Source organism: Euprymna scolopes, chromosome 45 (assembly GCF_053919585.1).
Source record: "Euprymna scolopes isolate OS-2025 chromosome 45, ASM5391958v1, whole genome shotgun sequence".
Taxonomy (NCBI): domain Eukaryota; kingdom Metazoa; phylum Mollusca; class Cephalopoda; order Sepiida; family Sepiolidae; genus Euprymna; species Euprymna scolopes.
This window is the reverse complement of record NC_136526.1, coordinates 36974645-36997639: the sequence shown is the minus strand read 5'-3', so window position 1 is coordinate 36997639 and position 22995 is coordinate 36974645. Positions and strand designations below refer to the sequence as shown.

At 34.2% G+C, this 22995-nt stretch overlaps 1 protein-coding gene across 1 annotated transcript in view; it reads right to left on the bottom strand.

The window, feature by feature from the left end:
- Positions 1-22995, bottom strand: part of LOC145269171 (uncharacterized) — a 113924-nt gene that overhangs the window by 86667 nt on the left and 4262 nt on the right. Inside the window, exon 2 of the mRNA XM_080124780.1 lies at positions 16531-17392. Coding sequence (XP_079980906.1) covers positions 16531-17387 — 857 coding nt within the window. The 5' untranslated portion in view covers positions 17388-17392. The remainder of the gene's footprint in view (positions 1-16530; positions 17393-22995) is intronic.

Genomic DNA, 22995 nt, shown 5'->3' with positions numbered 1-22995 from the left:
TTCACTCCTTATCAATGCATACACACCTACAAACATCCTACGAACACTTTACCTCTTCTAATTAAAACTGTCAGTAATAAATAAAACCAGTTCTCAACCTTCAATATTTGTCTGTCCTTAATTGCATGGAGTCAGATTCTACATACTTCAAACGTTGTCAATTAAATGTATTCTTTGTTGTGACCTCTATGGCCTCATTTCCTTCACCCCCTCTCCATCTATAAACCAACCAAAAACCCTCCGGGCCATAAATCCCATTACTAATGTATGCTCATTAACCCCTATCCTCGAGCAGACTCCAGGGCCTTGATAAGTGGTGACTCCTTTGTAAAAAGAAAAAAAAGCTTACGAGTTATGATTTTAATGAGCTGCTATTAAATAGTGAATAAATCTGATCCCTGATGAACTGACATATGTTACCAACATTGCGTTGAATAGGATTTCTTTCATTTTAATATGAATTCTTATTTTCTTTTTTTTTTTTAGCTGAAGGCTTTTTTGTAATCACAAGAGAAAATTTAGCAGTTGATCATTTACTTCCTCATACGACAGTTGTGTGTGGGTCAGCTCTCTTCATTAGAGTTGCCTCCCCTTTGCGAACCAATTTTTTCACACATACGAAACCACAGCCATAAAATAAAGACTAACTCAAAGAACATGAAAATATTTACAGAGCCAATAACTTTTCTCTTTTTTTCCAAACAACAACCAACATGTCTGAAGATGGTCAAAGGCCAAATTGACCAAAACGTTGCACAAATAACACTCAAGATGAGAACAATAGTCCAACGAATACAAGTATTATAAACGTTTATACTTTAGCTGTCTTGGAGTAATTTTTATATTGCAGCGATGAGACAAATGCCGATAGTGTGGGACCTATTAGATTTTAGACTCGCTTTTTGGACCTTGTCTAAGAGGGAGAGACTAGTGGGAGATATATCAGCACAGATGTGACAACAATACTCCATTCCTGGACGTTTGGTGGCTTTGTAAAGATATAGGATACTCTATGATTTAAGTAATTTTCTAGTATAGTAGAGGGAGCCCACTTTATTTTCAGCAGTCTAAGCAGTGTCGTCAATGTATTTGTTCGAATTCATGTTGCCTGTGAATGTTAAGCTGAGGAGTTTGAACGTTTAGTTCTCAGGTGGGGTATTATTTGTCAGAGAAATCCGTGGTTGAAAATGTGTTTTTTTTTTTCAGTTATTAAATGAAAGAAGCTTGGTCTTAGTAGCATTAAATGCTATTATCTCTTTACGGCCCCATTCCACTACGGACCGAAGGTTATTTTCTAGGGTTTTGCTATTACCTTGGATATTTATATATATCTATATATATATATTCATTTTCGCCTAACATCTATTATATAGTGCTAGCCTGGGTACCTGGGTGCCTAGAGGCGTGTGTTGAGCAACAAAAAAAAAACAAATCATATATATATATATATATATATATATATATATATATATATATACAGTGACCCCCAAAAGAGCAGACGACATTCAATTGTTTTTCGGAGCATTTTACAGTTAACGGAGAAAAAAGGCCAAAGTCCCTAGTGTTTTGATGTGATGTTTTTAATATAATAAACTAGCTATGACCAAAGTTTCATTTCATTCGGACAAAACACTAAGAATCGAGTCCTAATTAGAGTTTAGGCCCGTATTTTTTGGGTCAACCTATATATATATATATATATATCAGAAAGCTGATTGGCTAACTAAAATCCTCAACATATATAAAAACGAGAAACAATCATAGAATTTACGCATAAGCCTGACGAATCCTATAGTGGATGAAACGCCGAATATTCAGTGCAGCTTAATCGCCATATATATTTTATAAATTACTATATATATATATATTGCTAGACTTTAGAGTTCTATTCCAGGTCCCTGCTTCCCCAGCAGTACTGATGTGCAGAAGTTCATGTGTAACGTGAACCGACATCTTGCTGCCAAAATCCCTACATAGTACCCCAGTAGTTGTTGCCCCTGATAGTAGCTCTCTACACCAAAGTGGCAATTTGCCTTGTTTGGGGTGAAAATGTAAAAAAAACAACAAAAAAAACATCTATTATATAGTACTAGCTACTAGAGGTGTGTGTTGAGCAACACAAAAAAAAAAAACAGTGATAGACAGGAAGGCTCAAACCTGTACCGCAAAGGAGTAAGAGAATGTGAAAAAAAAATGTAACATCTTTGCTGTTACGCCCATCGCCAAACCAGAAGTGACGTAAGTTTAAATTAAAGTTAGACAATCAAAAAGAGGGGATGACTTTTGAAAATATTGGCGAAAAAAGCGACCCCTCCCTATAGAAAAGTGTCCAGTTGAGGGTGAAGGAATTACTGGTTCTAGCCAATTTTTTCGATATCTGTCGTCCCAGAAGTTGAGCGTTAAAACGATACCAATCTCGTGAAAATCTGTCACCTCTGTCGAAAGATTTTGCGAGACATACAAACATACATATATACATTCATTTAAACAGACAGGTGAGATTCATATTATAGATGGTGTCGTCAACAAATATACCCATCTCGGACACAAGTTTATCAGGAAGGTCATTTATGAGTACCAGGAATAATAAAAGTCCAAGGATAAACTCCTGAGGTACCACAAGCACTAATATCATGTTGTTTGGGCGTGCTGATATCGAGGACAACTTAGAATTTTATTTTGTCTTGATAGGATTTGATTGTCCGAAATAAAAATAAAAATTAACATATAATGCTCATCTCAAAAAATGAATTCCAATTAAGGAATAATATATATATATATATATACCAATCGATACGGATCCGACTATGGAAGATCAGATAATAAATAAACGTGGATTTATAAGATCAAAGAATCCAACCTTGATCGCCCTTTGGGGCCCATGGCGCAGTTGATAGAGACATTGAATCTCTACGGTTCCAGATGAACATTGTCTGAAGATAGCGGTTTCAATCCCACCCAAAGAGTGCCAGAGGTAATTGGTCAAAAATGTGGTGAGACGACAACAACTACGGATGGCAGTGATGGCTGAGAATACAGTTAGGAGATTCGAAGTTCCTATCCATCGCGGTTACCACATGACGAAGGCCAGAGGAAGTTGGCCGAAACGTTGTGAACCAATAAAAAAAAAAAGATCCAAAAACAACAACTAATAAAGATGAGACTAATAGTCCGAAATAAAAATAAAAATTAACATATAATGCTCATCTCAAAAAATTAATTCCAATTAAGGAATAATATATATATAGGATTTGATTGTGCTGAGTATTTGTCCAGTTTTGATACATCAAGAGCAATAGCTTCCACTGCTTTATCCAGAGATGGTGGTTAAAATCTATACTGTTGACCAAAACGAAGCCTAACATTTACAAGATGTTGAATTATCACTTGATTGATTAAAGACTCAAAGAGTTTAGCAAAGAGAGGGAGGGGCCAATAATTGAGTGGATTAGTTCTTTCTCCAGAATTTTTTAATACTGGTACTATGGAAGTTTTTCTAGCCATAAGGGAAGCATGACTCAACTTCATATCTTTTTTTCCCTTTGTTTTGTATTTACATTTATTTATTTATCTTTTATGTAATACCAAGAGTTTGTGATGTTCATTAATCTGGTCTTTGCACGTGAGGAAATTTTGCTCTTAATGATAGATGTCCGCCAATTAAGTGAGCTGTTTCATTGCCGGTGGGCTTCTGTTTTTGTTACCCTATTGATCACTTTTCCTGGTCCTCTTAGTCATCATCATCGTATCGTATGACTCTGAAGATTTTGGCATTGGTTTCCCCGATATATTTCTAGAAAGAATTCTTTCTAGAAAGACATTTGGTACTTACAGGAATGGACTACAAGAAGGTTGTCAACACCTTAAGTGCAAGTGATTTTTTTGTGGAACAAACTGGATTCGAACTTGGAACACTCAGATCGTCAGTTCGTGTCATTAATCACTTGACCACCATCATCTCCTGGTTCTCTTAGTAATAATCGTCCGGGGTAGTTTATCATCCTTTGATTGGACATTAGATTGCATTACAGAAACTACAACTCATACTAACCAATGACATTCTGATGCATGCAAACGTTTCACGGGTGATGTTCAAAGCTATTAAGGAAAAAGGGAGATATCAATCATACCAGTTATTATAGGTGCCGCAGGGCTTATGAAGAAGAACCTGAAGTCCTACCTTACTAATATTCCTGGTGAACCAAGTGCAAAAGAGATCCAGACAAATGTACTTAAGGGAACAGCGAGGATACTAAAAAGAGCTCTCGGTTGGTTTTAATAAAAAGCAAGGGAATGTTGGCAGCTGGTTTGGCTGCCCCATACCCAGCATTACAATCTTCAAAGGAAGAAAAAAAAAAAAAAAGAAAAAAGAAAATGCCTACTGGAGAGAACTTGAATGCCTACTAGACACTGTACTTGAATATCTAAGATCTCTCTGTACAGAGGTTTGTCAGAACAACCTGGCATGAGGATAGTTTTCTCTAGAAGTAAACCCTGACTGAATATTCAAAATCACATTTCGTATTTGATACCCATTGGAGAGAGCTTGAATGCTACTAGACACTATTCTTTCATGTCTAAGGTCTTTCTGCGCTAAGGGTTTGACAAGACAACCTAGCATAATAATAAATTTCATACAAGTACCTATTTAATATACCTCCCCACGGGACAGAGTTAGACACCAGGGTCGTTTTTTTAACGTGGAGAAAAGGTACAAAAATAAAAAAATTGTTTCAGTCGTGAAGGATTTCTCCTCCACCGAAAGAGAACAAGAAATGGAAGTGCAGCATCTGAAGAACAGATGGTATTTATTTGCTCCCCCATCGAGCAAATTAGGCACAAGGCCGATTTTTAATGTGAGGAGTGAAGGGAGGGGGAAGGGAAAAAGGGGACCAGCTCCCGAGAGGTGGGAAATGGGAGCTGGTTAAAGGTCAGACATGTGGGGTTGCCCCCACATCTGGTCTTTGCTAGTCATAGCTTGCAGTATCTGCCGGAACAGATACTACACTTTAATCTTGGCCAAATATTCAAAATCACAGTATCTGCGACCCAATAAAATCTTTTCAGTATAGCTAACCCTAACTGGCTTTTATTTGCACGTTCTTGAAGCGATGTTCCTATTTACTTGCCTCCCCACGAGGGCAGAGTTAGACATCTAGGTAGTTTTTAATGTGGAGATAGGAACAAAAATAAAAATTGCCTCAGTCGTGAAGAATTTCTCCTCCACTAACCAAGAACAAAAAAAGTTGAAGTGCAGTATTAGAGCAGATATTACCTATAGTAACAGCTGGATACTCCATCAGACCAGATGAATTCTTGTCCTGGAATCCAGTAAGGTCAAGAGACCAAAAATGAAAGATATACTATGACATATAAAAATGGTTAATTGGGAAGAGGAAAATTATGTTTTCAATTTCCTTACTAACTCAGTGTTTGAGAGATAAAGAACTTTTTATTTTTATTTTTTTTTTTACACAGGCATCACCACATTATTAAGGCCAAAAGGCCACTCAAGGATAAGGGGTTAAAGAGTGTAAAGTAGAAATTGGACAATATAGTAATCATTAGTAATGAAAATTCGGTAAATTTGATAACTTATATGGAACGGCTCATCAAGAACTTATTTATGTTAGACTTGAACACAACCATATTGTAGTTAGCCGGAAAGCAGGAAAATGGAAGACAATTCCACAGGCGTGCAGTTCTAAGAAAGAAGCTTTGTTCATAGAATCTGCATTTAGGTTTAGGCACAGATAAAGAGTGGGGGGAATTATTGATAGTGTTTTCAGCTAGACGAGTGTTTCTTGTGAAAGTTTGGCGAGGGGGGACCATAGATTGAAGCTCAGTCGAACACTTTCCATGAAAATAACGATACATCAGAGACAAACTCGCAACATCTCTTTTGTGAGATAGAGGTTGCAGGGAAGAGAAAAGGACATCTCCTACGAGGCTACGAAGTCTATTTTGAACTCTATCAAGGCAGGACAAATCCTTTCTAGCAGCTCCTGCCCAGATGTAACATTCGAATATCTATGTATCTCAGATAATGCTCAAATGTTAGTCGCAGGTAGTAGGTCACTTGGGTTATATCACAGATCAATTTAGTTCAGCCAAGCAACCTCAATAATTTATTTTGCTCTTAATATTCCTATCGTCAGATGTCACGTCCTCATTATGTTATCTAGCATCTTCTCTACTCTTCTGATGAGAAGCATTAGGCTTCAAAATACCATGGTATAAAGAGTTCTCACCCACTGAGAGAGACAATTTTTATGTGATGCTTGTGGATCATCATTTTCAGATGAATTACATGCAGGAAAATTTAAATGCCTACCAGACACTGTCTTCGAGTGTTTAAGGTCTCTCTGTACAGGGGTTTGTCTGAACAACCTGGCATGAGGATACTTTTTCCCTAGAAGTAAACCCTGACTGAATATTCAAAATCACATAGTATTTGCAGCCCAAATAAGATCTCCTCACCATGGCTAACGCACATTAGCTTTTATGAGGAATAGCACGAAGCTGGATACTCCACCAGACTAGATAAATTATTGTCTTCGAATCTATTAAGATCAAGAGACCAAAACGAAAGATATACTACAACATATGAAAATGGTTAATTAGGGAAAGGGAAATAATGTTCCCAACGTCTTTACTAACTCAGTGTTTCAGAGGAAATGGAAAATAAAATATTTAAATATTTGTGTATCTTGTATAGAAATCAAGTATTAGCCCCAAAACATCGACTGAAGTAAAATGAAAAAAAAAACAAAAAAAAACAAGTGAGGCGCTTCTACACTATTAGGACGAAATTTCGAAATGTTAGAAATTCTGCAGAAATAAGCAGGCACCTCATTGGTTGGTTTGACTGGCCATGGTTTTGTTTGGACTAATCAGATGGGTCCTTGTTATTAATCGCTGACATTTGGCTGCGCCTTTTTTTCAGTTCCAGCAAAGATAGTGGTCGAATGAAGACGTGAAACTCATTCTCCTTATTTTTGAGTCCTTCTGTCTGTTTGCAACATAATTAATAGCCCTGATGGGAGGGGGGGCTGTCACCTTAATTTGAAAAACACTTATGCCCGATGTTGGGCGAAATATATCATCATTGACACCTGTGCTGCTTCTTGGGACAGAATTTTCTTCTTATATATCATTAACTAGCCTGGATGCCCGACACTGCCCGGGTGTTAGGAGGCATGTGTTGAGCAAAAAAAAAAAAAAAAGAAAAGTGGTAGCAGACAGGCAGACTCTAACCCGTGATGCAAAGGCGGAAAAGATGCGACTGGAAGTTCGGAACGTTGAAATTAGTAAAGTCATTCCAACCAATATGATGACTTGCAAAAATGGCAACTAAAAAGATCGACCAGTAGAAAACTGCGCAGTTGAGGATGAAATAATTAATATTTTGAGCCAATTTTTTGATATTTGTTGTCCGAGACATCAAGTTTCAAAATGATGCCAATCTCGTTAAAATCCGTCACCTCTGTTGAAAGTTTTAGGCATACATACATACATTTAAACAGACAGGTGAGATTTATATTATAGATGTCTCTCCGAGACGATTATAAGTCTATGGTTTGACTTCCCCTTGTCTGCCGCCTGGACGCAATTCACTGGGAACTTCAGAGATGACTACCTTAATTCATCCTGGAAGGCATCACTTCAAAACCTTCGACCAGCCGCAATAATTCTTTGAACATGGAGAATAGTATCCAGCATCCACCCAAGAAATCCATGAGCTGTTACCTGTTATGGGCATTACTCACTCTATCGAGCAGATAACTACAGATGGCGCACCTTCTTGCAATGTGGGATCATCTTAATTTAAAAAAAAGTTTCCATTGAAATTTAAAGGTGAACTTGTGATTTTTGTTGCCTTTCTTTCTTTCTGCCAAGAGCAAACCAATGTGGGATTTCTCACAGAAACTCGCAATACTGAATTCCACAGGAAAAACAATGGTATCTACGTATTCCTCGTATTATTTTTAGATGATTATATCTTAAAATTACGAAAATCGATAACGTAGAAAATTATTTATTAAAGAAAAAAAAAAGGATTTGATGAAAACAATCATAAGACACAGGAGAGTTCAAAAGGGCGGTAATTTTCCATTTCGATTTAAACAAGATGGTCGCAATTTTTCACCTGTTAATACGACTAAAGTTTTTATTTGATAATTCAGTAATATTCAGGTAATTTCGACTGCATAATTTGGAAGCTACCATTGTCACTTATTAGAATTAACAAAAAAATACTATTGTTTTTTTTTAATCTGAAAACTCTATCATCTACAGATTTTCGTCTTAATAGTGTAGAAGCGCCAAAATGATAAGTACTATGCATTTGGTGCACATAAAAAAGATCCTTCTGAAAGGTACAATGCAGGATAAACATCTTGGTTGACCAATGAAATACTAACACAAAAGAATCATATTATCATATCAACAAAAGTCCTGAACTTAACAAATCATATTGAATTTCCAGCAAAGCTACAGTGAACAGTGGAATATGTTGTAATTCTATTGTTTGTCATCCTCTGATTTGTTGCTGATTAATTAAGAGTTCCTGGTTATTTTGCCTCCCCACGGGGGCAGAGTTAGACACCAAGATCCAGTAGATATCTACCTACTGATGCAATTCTCTACCTATATAAGAGCCAGGTAGGTCCAAGGATGGAATATTGCTATTACATCTGAGCAGGAGCTGCGAGGAAGATCTCATCCTGCCTTGACAGAGTTCAGAATAGACTTCGTAGTCTAGTGGGAGATGCCCTTTTCTCTTCCCTGCAACCTATTTCTCACAGAAGAGACGTTGCAAGCCTGTCTCTGTTTTATCATTATTTTCATGGCAAGTGCCCGTCTGAGCTCCAATCTATGCCCCCCCCCTTCGCTAAACATTCATGAGAAACACTATCAATAATTTCCCCCACTCTTTATCTGTGCCTAAACCTAAACGTAGATTCCATGAACAAAACTTCTTTCTAAGAACTGCACACCCGTAGAACTCTCTTCTGTTTACCTGCTTTCGAGCTGACTACAATATGGTCGTCTTCAAGTCTAACGTAAACAAGTTCTTGATGAGCCGTTCCCCTTGTTATCCAATTTACCAATCTATACTTTTAACGATTATTATGATATTGTCCTTTTGACCACTGTGATAAGAGGTAATTCCTTTGTAAAAAAAAAAAAAAAGGTACTCCTGCAGTATTTTACCCACCGATTTCACGATCTTAGCCAAGCGGTGATGAACGCTTTCGGTGTTAACGCCGACGAAAGCCGAGAATTCGGAGCTACGGTGCAAGAATGCTAAAAGTATGTGAATAGCAACAACATTACAAGGAAAAGATATTACACACACAACAAAATGGATAAAATTAATACAAAAAATTTGGATAAAATAAATCACAAACACTTACCGTAAGTTTTTTTAAAGTAAAATAAATTTATTTTGTTGAATATTTTTTTTTTGGTTAATTTTGTTTTCCGATAGCTTTTTTTTGGGGGGGGGGGTAAGCAACAGTAATAAACACTTCAATGTTTTTTTTTGTTTCTTTTTAACAAAACGTTATTAAATAATAACAACAATGTTTTTTTTTGTTTTTTTTCAGTAATGTTTGTAGGGGGGGGACAACAATTACTGTTTATCTTTAGTTCCGACTGGAAGATTTTCTACTGACTGTAGAGGCAAAGTAGGGAGCAAAGGGTTTTCAGAGGATGTGGAAAGAAGCTCCTTCCTAACCGGGTAGCCTTCCGCGATTTGATTTATTATGGAGACAAAAGGGTTGTGTCCAAATTTTTGTCTCCACATAAATTCGCATAAATATGTTTCCAACAGCTCCCGGTTGGTACCGCATTCTCGCTTGTTTCTCTGTTTGGCTTCTTTCCACATCCTCTCGACGTGATTTGTGGTCGCCTTCGTAATTGGATCCACGAAATGGAGACTTCCTTTTTTTTTTTATCGCTAAATTAAATAGCTGAAATGAAAGGCTGTGTATTTTTACTTTGAACAATAAAATAACTGAAATGAAACGCTATGTGTGTAATTTCAATGAAAATTATTCGTCTGCTGCTGTTGAAGTGCCCTGATTGGCTGATAGAGTATACCGCTCGCCATGTTCCGGCGTTTTCCGACGGATGTTGATCAACGCTCGGCTAAGATCGTGAAATCGGTGGGTAAAATACTGCAGGAGTACCAAAAAAAAAAAAAAGAAAGAAAGAAACGAAAACAAAAATTGTCTCGGTCGTGAAGGATTTGTCCTCTAACCGAGAACAAAAAATTTAAGTGTAGTACCAGAACAGATACTACATTTTGATCTTGGCCCGAATAAACAAATTTCAGATTTGTCTTCTTGAATTCTTTCAGTATGTATTCGTAATTTTTCATGTCAATTTTTTTTATTGATATCCACACAAAAAGTCATTGATTTCGACTCAATGCGTGAAAAATTATTTCCACTATTTTATTTTGCCCCTTTATTTCTCTCCTTCTTTTTCCTTCCTCGTTCTTCCTCCTCTTCTACGTCACATGATCCCGTAGCAGTGTCAGAAATTTCGTGAAAACTATTGAATAATCCCACCCGCTCTCTTTCGAATCTTATAACTCCTCGAAAAATGTAATTCAAGCCCTAATTTTTTTTTCAATTAAAGGAGCAAGGACCAAGGTTTCATTAAAAAAAACAAAAAATAAACAAACAACGTGTTTTTTTTTAAATTTTTTTTTTTCAAAGGTTTAAAACTTCAGACTTTACAGGTAAATTTCTAAAAAACACTACTTTTTTTGTTTTAAATGTGAATATATTATTTATTGATCTTTTATCTTCAATTTGTGATATATAAAACTTTGGTACATGAATTAATTATTTACTTTTTAACAGACATTTGAAAAGGGGGGGGGCGTGAATTAAAAAAAAAACGTTTGTCTAAAATATTATATTCGATTTATTGGAAAGAGCATAAAATTTCACATTGACACTGAAAATATCGTAAAAATAGAATCAATAGAAAAATTTTGATAGATTTTTAAAGTGTAAAAATTGAAAAATACTGAACTCGTAACATTCAATTAATTTCATTACTGTTTTTTAAAAAAATATTTCTATTACTTTTAAAACAACTTTAATGGTTTATTTTGAAAGTACAATCCATAAAGAAAAACAACCCACCTTTAAAAGAGAAATTACGAGTTTTTTTTTATATTTTATTTGCAGTTTCGTGTTAGGGGTGTCAAAAATTCCTCAACATTGCTTAACTTTGGTGATCAGGCAAGAACCGGTGAGTCAACATGATTATGGCGTATATCTGCAAGACATAGTGGATAAAATTTTCTTCAAAACCTTTATCCACTACCGTGGTATTTCTGTTTTGTTTAAACAAATGACAACACACTGATATATAAAAATATAACAATGATTTTATTTTCAATGACAGTAATGGATGGTTGGTTATTCAGGGGGAGACACATATGAGAATTCAACGTTTTGATTCTTTTTGTGCACAAATCGTCAATTAACCATTCCGTATATGATCACCTAAAATGCTCATTTGGGACGACATTGTCAAGGTAGACACATGCCAAGGGGGTTTTATTCGGCCATTGCCATTTCACTGAATTGATCTGATTTTGGTTTGGTTTGATTACATCCGTGTAACCTTTACCTGAAAATGAGCTTTCAATTCGTATTATTTGGATTCATCAGACTACTGTTATCAATTTGAATGTAATTTTCACGTTTCGGTCGATATAGCCTCTGACCTTCTTCAGGTGTATCTTGTTGAATTTGGGAATGTTTCTGTCGAACTCGGGAATTTGAATGGAATTTCGAGCAGAACCCTCCCGTGGCGCAGTGGTTAGAGTACTTGGAAAAATCAATTGTAAAAAGTGATATTCTCCTGAAGGTTGAAGGTTCAATCCTCAGTGTGAGAGACCAAAAAATACAATTGCGAATTACTTAGGACCTCTATCCAGTCATGGCGGACGGAACAAGAGCATGCTACCCCTGTGAAGATAATAAAGGGGTCTGCTCCAAATCCGTCGAAATTCTTGAGTTCGACAGATACACCTGAAGGTCGGAGATTATATCGACCGAAACGTTGTGAAATTATAGCTAAAAATGGTTTAATTTTATAACTTCTTATCTCTTTGTTGGGTTAGCTAAAACGGTAGCAAATGCGGCTAAAGCACTAAATGTTTTGGTTTCAATTATAACCGATGGCATCCAAGTAATATTTTTAAACTTTTGAAATCAGTACTATATATTATATATTAGATACAATATAATATTCAATAGAGAATTGGCTCTGTAATAATAAATATGAAGTCTGCATGAATTAAAATATATTTAAGCATATTTTACAACCTGGTATATATTATGATCTGCAAGGTCGGGCACCCTCCTGCTAGTAACTAATAAATTAACAGTTAAGAAGATGTTTAATTTTGTTTCCCTTAAATTTGTTCATTATGTACATATAATTTTAATTATTACTAGCAGAGAGAACGAATGTTGCCCGTGATTGAATTGAAAATCAACATTCTACAGACTTGGTAGAGAGAAGTTTTATCTCCAATTTACTATGCCATATATTCATCTGCTATTTCATAATTAAAAATGATATATATTATTTAATTGGAATTCTTTATTTAGATGAGTATTATTTATTAATCGATTTATTGCGGACTATTATCTTCATCTTTATTCGTTGTTGTTTCATGACGTTTCGGCCAACTTTTCCTCTGGCCTTCGTCAGGTGGTAACTGCGACAGAATAAGAACTCTGAATCTCCTAACTGCATTCTCAGCAATTACTGCCACTTTGAGAATGTATATGTATTTTTAGATTATGATAAAAATCTGCATTTCTATTTAGTGTTAAAAGATATGAAAAAGCTGGGGATGGGGCATCCTAGAGTATGACAGACATTCACCTGCTATTTCATAATAAAAAAAATGATATATATATATATTATTTAATTGGAATTCATTATTGAGATGAGTATTATTTATTAATTATTTATTAATTTCGGACTATTATCCTTATCTTAGTTGTTGCTTCACAACGTTTCGGCCAACTATTCCTCTGGCCTTCGTCAGGTGATAACTGTGACGTGATAAGAACTCTGAATGTCTTAACTGCATTCTCAGCAATTACTGCCATTCATAGTTGTTGTCGTCTCACCACGATTTGGCCAAGTAAGCCTCTGGCCGGCTTTGGGTAGGATTGAAACCGCTGTCTTCAGACAATTTACACCTGGAAACGTAGAGATTTACCATCTCTATCCACGGGCCCTGTAGCACAGTGGATAGAGACGTCGAATCAAATGATATCTTTGATTCATAAGCTATTAAACATACAAACTCAAGTAAGTAATGATCAAAAGACATATCTATGTCTATTCGCATGCCTTTTCAGCTTGGGCTTACAAGAAAATCCAGCAACAGAAAATGTAGAATAAAATGGACATTTTTTTTATTCAATTATTTGGAACATCATCCACATCTTTTATTTATTGTTTTCACGACATTTCGGCCAATTATTCCTCTGGCCTTCGTCAGGTTAACCGCGATAGGAATGTCGAATCCTCCAGCAATTGCTGCCTTCAATTGCTGATGTCATCTCACCATGGACTTGTCAACTAATCCTCTGACCGGCTTTGGGTGGGATCGAAACCGCTACCTCTAGACAATGCTCACCTTGAATCGTAGATATTCTGCATCTCTATCCATTTGATAAATTGGATTTATAAGGTGAGATGCTATTGAAGGCAGCAATTGCTGTGGATATAGCTGGAGGATTCGACATTCCTATCCTTTTGTGTTCAACTTGACGAAGGCCAGTGGAATAATAGCAGCAAAAAAAAAAAAAGATGAGGATAATGTTCCAAATAGTTAAATAGAAAAATTATACAATTTACTCATCTCCAAAATAATTACAAATTCAACAACATGGACATCTTTTATTTAACATTAAAATGAAGATTCACACATTTCACAGGAAAATATTTTTTACTTTCCATGAATGTCAATCAGCTTTTCTGTGACAAATTCTTATTCTTGTTTTGACGTTTACTGAAAGGCATAGGGGTGCGTCCGTTCGATGGTTGGCTTGTGGTGAAAAAGTGGTGACAAATGCCCAGCCTTCTCTCTTTCACTAACTTCACATGTGATGATTTTATTCATAATCACATTCGTTGTATTGGAATCTCTAATATTTCGTTTGTTTATTGTTCCAACTGTTGATCGCTATCTGCTTACTATTATACAGGCCTGCCAAAGGTTTAGGTCTTGAATAAAAGCTGTCGTTGAAGTGGAGGGAGATTTCACTGGATGAAATTATTAAATAAGAGTCTCGCTTATGTACCAATGTAGTTTATTTAGTGCTGATGTGCTGCTGTTTGTATTTTTATTATTCTTAAGTGTAATAAATCAAACACTGGATGCACCGTTTATATATATATATATATATATATATATATATATATATAATATAAAGCTGAACGTCTGTGTGTGAATCTGGTCACGAATAAACTTCTATATGGTTGATTATTATAGAAAACTGATCACATTATGATAGAAGATGTATCGAGACACAGGATTGGATATGTTTGATCTGGCAGAATGATGATCCATTAAAATTGTGGGGTCTGCGTACGCACCTAGTGCACAAAGTATGGAAATAAAAAATTAAAAAAAAAGAAGTTTTTTTGATATAGATGTACATAATACTTTGATAAGTGTGTTTTAACTTAAATAGGGATGGTATAATAAAATTGTGGGGTCTGCGTTTGCGCCTGGCCTCCATAGAATGGAAATAGGCACAAACTTTAATAAAGACTTTTCATATCTATCTGAGTAAGTATACTTTGATAATTATGTTTCAGTTTGAAGAAATATGGTATAATAAAATTATTGGGTGTTCGTTTGCGCCTGACCTCCATAGAATGGAAATATGTCACAAAGTTTAACAAGGTTTTTTAATATAGATCCACAGAATATTGTGATAAGTGTTTCAGTGTGAACAGGTATGGTATAATAAATTATGGGGTTTATCTATTTTATTTTTTACTTTCATCATATTTTGCTTTAGTTTTGATACCCTCAAATTCGAAGCTATCTCTTTACAACCCTTCCTTTTCATAACCTATCATACTTTCATAAATCAGAGTCCATTTTCTGTAGGCTGTTTTTGAACCCAGTCAACGACGGGTACTTTGCTAGTATATATATATGGTACACCATGCACTGAAGATTCCCGAAAGGATGAAGCACTAGTCTCTGTAGGTATTTGATTATTATAGTAAAAAATAATTATGACAGCCTCTTTAAGAAACTTGTTTCTTATCGTTGAGCACTTTCAGTAGAATTAAGTCGGTCAATTTAGCTCTTATGCATAGATCATCGTATAACAATTAGATCACTGTCTGACCGACGTGAAGAACATTTAAAAATAAAAATGTTTCAATTATTTCACGCGGTTTATGGTAGATGAATGGATACGATCTTTGCTAATCGAGCCAGAGATGGCTTGTGTTGCCGAGTTCAAATCTGTCGACTGGTGTTAATCGTGACACCCTGCACTGAAGATTCCTGAAAGGATGAAACACTAGTGTCTGTAGGTATTTAATTATTATAGTAATAAATAAATATATATATCAGGTTGAGAAGAAAGTTCTTGCAGTTTATAACTTTTAAATTTAGATGAACATACTTCAGCTCAAACAAAAATTCATTGATCGAAATAAGCACTATCAGAATCCACATACTTTTGCCAACACAAAACAAGTGTATTTCTTCCAGTAATGTAAAAATTTTGTGTTCTGGTAGCAATGAAGTCGCTGAAGGCATTTTTAATATCGTTTAGGTTTTTAAGCATTTCTCATGCAGAAAATTGTTGATATGCTTGAAAAATTAGTATTGAATGGGTAAGATGTCTGAAGAGTATGGTGGATGAGGCAGAGTTTCGTAGACCAATTCGTTCAACTTCTGCAGTGTTGGTTTAGCAATGTGTGGTTGGATATTGTTGTGGAGAAGAATTGGGCCTTTTCTGTTGACTAATGTGGGTGTTATTGAAGTTTCTGATGTTCAACTTTGCAGGGTCTTTCTACTTGTTGCGAACATGCATGTCTTTTCAACTGTTTGTTCTGACTAAACGAAGATCTGCAGGTTTTATATAAATATGGGGTGGGGGTGGTTGTAACAATTTACATTTTTTGTAATAAGGCTTGCCCGGCTTTTTCCAGTTGTTCCCGTTATCTGCCAAGCACACTCGAGAAACTTTATGGAAATTGCGGGTTCATAGAGTCAGAAGCACTCCAATATCTAACACAATTTCACAAGAAAAATACTTTTCACTTGTTCTGAATATGCTTGTATCATTTCAATTATTGTTTAGTTTTTGAAGCATTTCTAATGCAGAAAGTTGTCGAGCTGCTTGAAAAAGTGGTAGTCAGTAGGTGAAAGGTCTGGAGAGTATGGTGGAATAGTCATAGTTTCATAGTTCAACCTGTTCAACTTCTGCTGGATCATTCTACTTGTCGTGAACCCGCATGTGTCTTCTCAATTGTCCATTCTGAGAAAATGAAGATCCACACGTTTTACATGAATATGGTTTCTCCCCAGTGTGTATACGCATATGATTGGTGAGATGCGATCTCTCTGTAAACGAGGAGCCACATGTCCCACATGAATACGGTTTATTCCCAGTGTGTATACGCATGTGCTTTGTAACATTTCCCTTCACGGCAAACGACGTCTTGCATATCGAACATGAAAACGGCTTCTCACCGGTGTGTGTACGTGTGTGTTTTACCAAACTTGATTTGTCGCAGAATGAACTATCGCAAATGTCACATGAAAATGGTTTTTCTCCAGTGTGTATACGCATGTGACGTTTAACATGTGATTTGTGTGAAAAAGAAGAGCCACATACTTCGCACGAAAATGGTTTGTCGCCGGTGTGTGTCCGCATGTGTGATTTGATGTTTCCAATCTGTGAGAATGAAGACCCACATATTTCACACGAAAATGGTTTCTCTCCAGTGTGTACACGTAAATGTCCTTTCAAGGCTTCATTTGTAGTAAACGAAGACTCACAAATCTCACAGCAGAACGGTCTCTCCCCAGTGTGTACACGTAGGTGTCCCTTCAAGTTTCCTTTATGAGAAAAAGAAGACCCACATATTTCACATGAAAATGGTTTCTCACCAGTGTGTACACGCATGTGCGCCTTCAAATGTTCTTTTCTAGAAAACGATGAACTGCAAACGTCACAGGAAAATGGCTTCTCGCCACTGTGTATATCCAAATGTCTATTTAGCTTTGCTTTCTGTGAAAATGTAGATCCACAAAGCGTACACGAATATGGTTTCAGTTCTGTGTGGCCAGACATCGTACCTATAAATAAATCAAGCATATTTTACCAAAAACTCAAAGTATTTTTATTATTTACTAGCTATATATACCCGGCATTGTTAGGTAAAAAAAAAAAATCAAAAAACATATTGCCGAGCAATATTTAGTCACATACGATTTATGATACACTTGTAAAGACGTGTTTGCCAGAACATCTGAAGACACAAGTTATAATTTTTGTGCCTTTCTTATAAAAGGTGCAGCTACATGAATATTCTTCCCTATATATATTATATATAATTACTTCATTTAATCACATAAATATACAAAGATATAATTTTATGTGCAAATTTTCAATATTTACTTCAACAGTGCTCAATACATAGGTAGAGCAAGGTAGTAAGTTATGAAAATATATATGGTAATTAAGCCTGACGAATTTTCACGAGAATGAAACGGGGAATATTCTGCATAGCTTAATTGCCATGTATATTTTTATTATATACATACATATACACACATTACATACATATACACACACATTATATATATATATATATATATATATATATATATATATATATATATATATATATACATTGCCGGACAGGGGGTTTAGTCACATATAATTTAAGATATACCAAATATCCTAAGTTGCTACCTTTCTAGCCGCACTGATGAGCTGTGGAACAGTACTGTATTTGGATGAATATATATATATATATATATATATATATATGGATACATATCTATATACATACACACAGATCTATATATATATATATATATATATATATATATATATATATATATATATACTAGCTGAACATACTCTGCATTGCTAGATAAAAAATATTGCCAGGCAGGAGGTTTAGTTACATATTACTTAAGATATACCAAATATCCTAAGTTGCTCCCATTTCCCTGAAAGTTGACCATATTTTGGACTTTTAGAAGCATAAAACATCCATCTTCATCTATGAAATTCAAACGGGGAAAAATATCATAGTTAAAAGGAAAATAATATAAAATGAAAACTTTTTTTTAAATGACGCTGATGTAGATTACATCTATAATTATAAGTTAAATGTAAATTAAATTATAAATAAATTTAATAAATCAACTTTTTATATTTCAAACTAGAATACTTAAAACAATTATATTACTAATTTCAATTAAGAATTTAAAGCCAATTATTAAAACAGATTGCTTTATGTAATATGCAAATGCAATACCCTCTTAAATGTTGATCCCTTTTCAATAAATAATGCAGGAATAAAACTACATATGAGTCCATTTTCAGTATTAAAATCTATTTGTGAAATAGTGCACCTTTTGTATATATTAACCAGATTGTGAACAAACAGATAGGAATACGACTTCATTGTAATAGATTACAAAAATAATACTATTTAAATAAACTTGTATAGTCCTTGGAAAGCATGCCAGAGATAAACATACCATATAGCACTATTTATTCTCATATTATATATTGATTAAAATGTTACCCCAAGAGTTAGGGCTCAGCAGTCCCACAAGCTGTTAATCAAAACAAGAGCATCGAAAACTATTTGAGACTAAATGACAAGAAACTGCTACCACGCTGACCAGATATAGAAATAGAGATAGATTGCATAGCATTTTACTAGTCATGAAACCAGAAAGCCAAGCACTAGGTGCCTTTGAAGCGTCCGTTAAGGTACCCCTGTGCTTGGCTAATAGACAAAGAAGTGCAAAGCAGGGCAATTGGTAGAACATATCTACTCTAGCAATTTTATGTCTGCAAACTGAATACTTTTATTTGAGTATAATAATAATTTACATACGACAGGGAAGACCGCTATATCGTATATATCTGATGTGGGCACTCATTACCCCTTTTCAGCATCATCTACCAGTCACGAAGCATATTTGTTTCATTTTTACTGACATGACTCATTATCTTTATAGATAATCGCTCCGACATAACACAAGTAAAGTTCTAAATGTATCCAGCTGTCCTTAACAAGACGAGTATAGACAAATATGAGATGACTAAAGAAACTATCCAAAATAAAATTTAAAACACACAAAATATATACTTTTTTTTTTTACTTTTGATCTGTACGAAATTTTCTTTTTAAATATTTTTTAAATGTAGATTAATAATTTTTCTTTTTTTTTTCTTTTCTTTTTTGGATCATTCATACCAATTTCTCATGACTGTGGTTCCATCGGCCATGATCTGGTATAAGTCTTGAGTAGTTCACAATTGTATTCTTAGAATCATCTGTACTGAGGATTGAACCTTCAAAAGTCTGTCACTTAGAACTGATTTTTACTCAACACTTTTTATCTCTTGTGCATACCTCTTCTACCCGGCTATGGCTGACAGAATGAGAGCAAGCAACCTTCATGAATTGAAAAAAGGGTTTTAGTCCAAATGTTTTATAGATTTCTAAGTTCAACAAGGCCTACTTCTCCTAGTGCTTTGATGCCATGACGTTTCAAGTTAGTACACAGGTTCTATATAAGAGTTTTCATTCTATCAGATGAGAGATCTGGCCAGCTCTATAGGACCATCTCTTAGTGTAATCACCCGTCTAAGTTTTATGCCATGTATTTCCTTGTCCCCCGCCAGGGAAAAGAAGTTTTTGCTTAGATAAAGTTTTCATGTCTTAAGTAGAGAATAAAAATTAAAGACTAATTTCTCTTTGATCGTAGGTAGCATGAGGGTGAATTTATAGTATGGCGACTATGCCAATTTGCTTTTCTTTGCAGGAAGGCACATGGTCGATGAAAGATGAATAATTAAGAATAAAAAATAAATGGAAAAATATGGAAAAATAAATAAAAAACTAGGTAATCAAAAACTTCACACACACACACACACACACACACACACACACATATATATGTATATATAGACACATCTAAATCTCACTCATGGAGATCTAAGAGTGTAGCAAATTTGAAAAAAAAACTGTGTCGGATATGGTTTGAGCCCCCTCCCCCACCAAATTTGTAGATTTGACATGGAATGAGCCATATATATATATATATATATATATATATATATGTATATATATATATATATATATATATATGTATATATATACACACATCTATATCTCACTCATGGGGATCTAAGAGTGTAGCAAATTTGAAAAAAAATCTGTGTCGGATATGGTTTGATCCCCCTCCCCCCACTAAATTTGTAGATTTGACATGGAATGAGCCATATATATATATATATATATATATATATATATATATATCATCTATATCTCACTCATGCCAGGATCGATACTACATATCAATATCATTCATTTCGATTATACATCCGCTGCAATCTATAAAGCAGAAATTAACTTGAAACCTAATAACAAGTCTTTTTTTCTGCAAATTCCATTTTTGTCAATGCTTATGTTTTCTTTACCCAATAATCTGCATCTACAAATCCAAGAAATCTCAACAAAATCATACCATCTAAGTCTCCTCCTGTTTTGCAGATAGCTCCGTATATTGTCCCGGTCCAATCTTATCAAATCTAAGCTTGTCTATAAAACTCACATTGCATACTCAATTTTCACATTACTTCACTTCATGCAACGCATATCTGCAATCCTTTCTGGTCAGGATTCATTGTACACATACATGATAGCCTCAATGCTATAGGGGTTAATAACAGTATAACTTCATAATTTGTGTAATTGTTTTGAAAATATTCATAATTTATATTTTTTAATTTTTTTAGTAAAATAACAAACTAAAGAATGATTGAGAGACGAAAAATAAAAATTAGAAAAACGAATAAAAATAAAATAAAAACACATGCAAAGAATAAAGCATTAAAATAATTACAACAGAAAAAAATGCAAACATGAAAAAACAAAGAAGTGAGTGACGTTTTTATGACAGGTTTCCATAGCAACAATGTTGCTTCAGCAACTACTGTTGCTACCAATTCACCGCTCTTGCAAAAAGAAAAGTAACAAGTGAAGCAGAGAGGATGAAAGCATGAAAGGGAGATAATTGGGGAGATTTTATTGAAAGCAGACGAGTGCCGTACATTGTTATTACATGTGTGTATGAAATGTTTATGGGGGCAAAAAAATTAGACTGAAATTAAACAGAGAACAAGTGAATTTACTGGATTTCTGGAAAAATCATGCATTACAATAGAAAAATGCAAGCATGAAAAGTAATATGGTTAAGCTTAAACATGGGAAAGAAAAGAACAAGATATTCTTGTAAAAAATATAATAAATTTATAACTTAAAATATTGCAGCATTAAGAAATGATTATATAATGTTATAAATGGAATTTTAAAAAGAGTCTACAATTTTAAATGCTAGGTACGAGCAAAAATGGGCGGATACAGATAGAGGGACGTAGTTTTGAAAGCCGATTTATCATAATTTTTTTGTAGGTTTCCGACTACTTTTTGATTGTATTTGGAAGATTAGAGACTAAAGTTAATTTGCTAAAGAAAAGAAATACTTGTACACGTGAAAAATGAAATAAACCCATTGTAAAAATCCTTTAAAAGATAAATATTAGTTTTCTGGGTCTATTTCAAAGATAATTAGTAAAGTAAAGTCCTAAGATATTGAATTACATTTAAAAAAAAAAATTGTACAAAAAATAGCTCAATTAGCCCTCAAAAGCAAGTAATTCTGCCGTTCGCCAAAAATGCAACAAATAAAGGTAGTGGGTGTCAGATTTCTTTTTTTTCCCCAGACGTGCATCTGTACATTCCTATTCTGAACGTTTGTATCAATTTTTATCATTTTTAATTTAATTATTTTTATGGCCATGTTTTTAAATTAATTTTTTTTTAAAATTATTGTTCGAGATTATATGAAAATTATGTTCCGGCAAAAGTTTCACATTCATGCGAGCAAGGAAGTCTTGCATATAAAGATTATGTGAAATCTGTAATTTAAAAAAAGTAGAAATACTTTCGCAATTATAATTTTTTTGTGTGAAAATATTAAACAAACAATGATTAATTCCATGGTAATATCAGTAGTTTAAGGAATTCATTTTTCTTCTAGCTATATCGAATTCATTAATACAGACTTTAGGGGCTCCTTTTGTAATGTTCCCATAAAAATTAAATCATTTTTTAAAAATTGTTATAATTTACATTGTTTTATTTCCATAAAAAAGCAAAAAATAAATTCTTGCATTATTTTTATTTACTACTGAAAACCATAACTTTAATAAAGGTATTTTTTTGTTTAAACAAAATAATACATTTCCACTAAGATTGAAATAAAAATAATTAATTCATTATATTTCATGATCATTATTTTATAAATACTGAAAACTTTCATTAAAATTGGTTAATTTCCTGATTTTTGGTGAATTTTTAAGTAAAGGGAGGGGTTAAAATGTTTATACATTTTGAGCATCGGCATTCATTTTGCCCGTACCTATTAAATACCTAAAAAAAAAAAAAGTTTGGAAACTTAGTTAAGGCACCCTGTATAAGCATTTCCAGCTAAAAATAAAACCCTGTATTTTTCTTAATATATTGAATCAACGTGATTGCGTTTTCATTGATAAAATTCTCTTAAAAAACTATTCAATAAAAGAAAAGGGAAACGCTGTGTTTTGAAATGGTAAACGAAACGAGAAATATATCAGCTGTGTAATT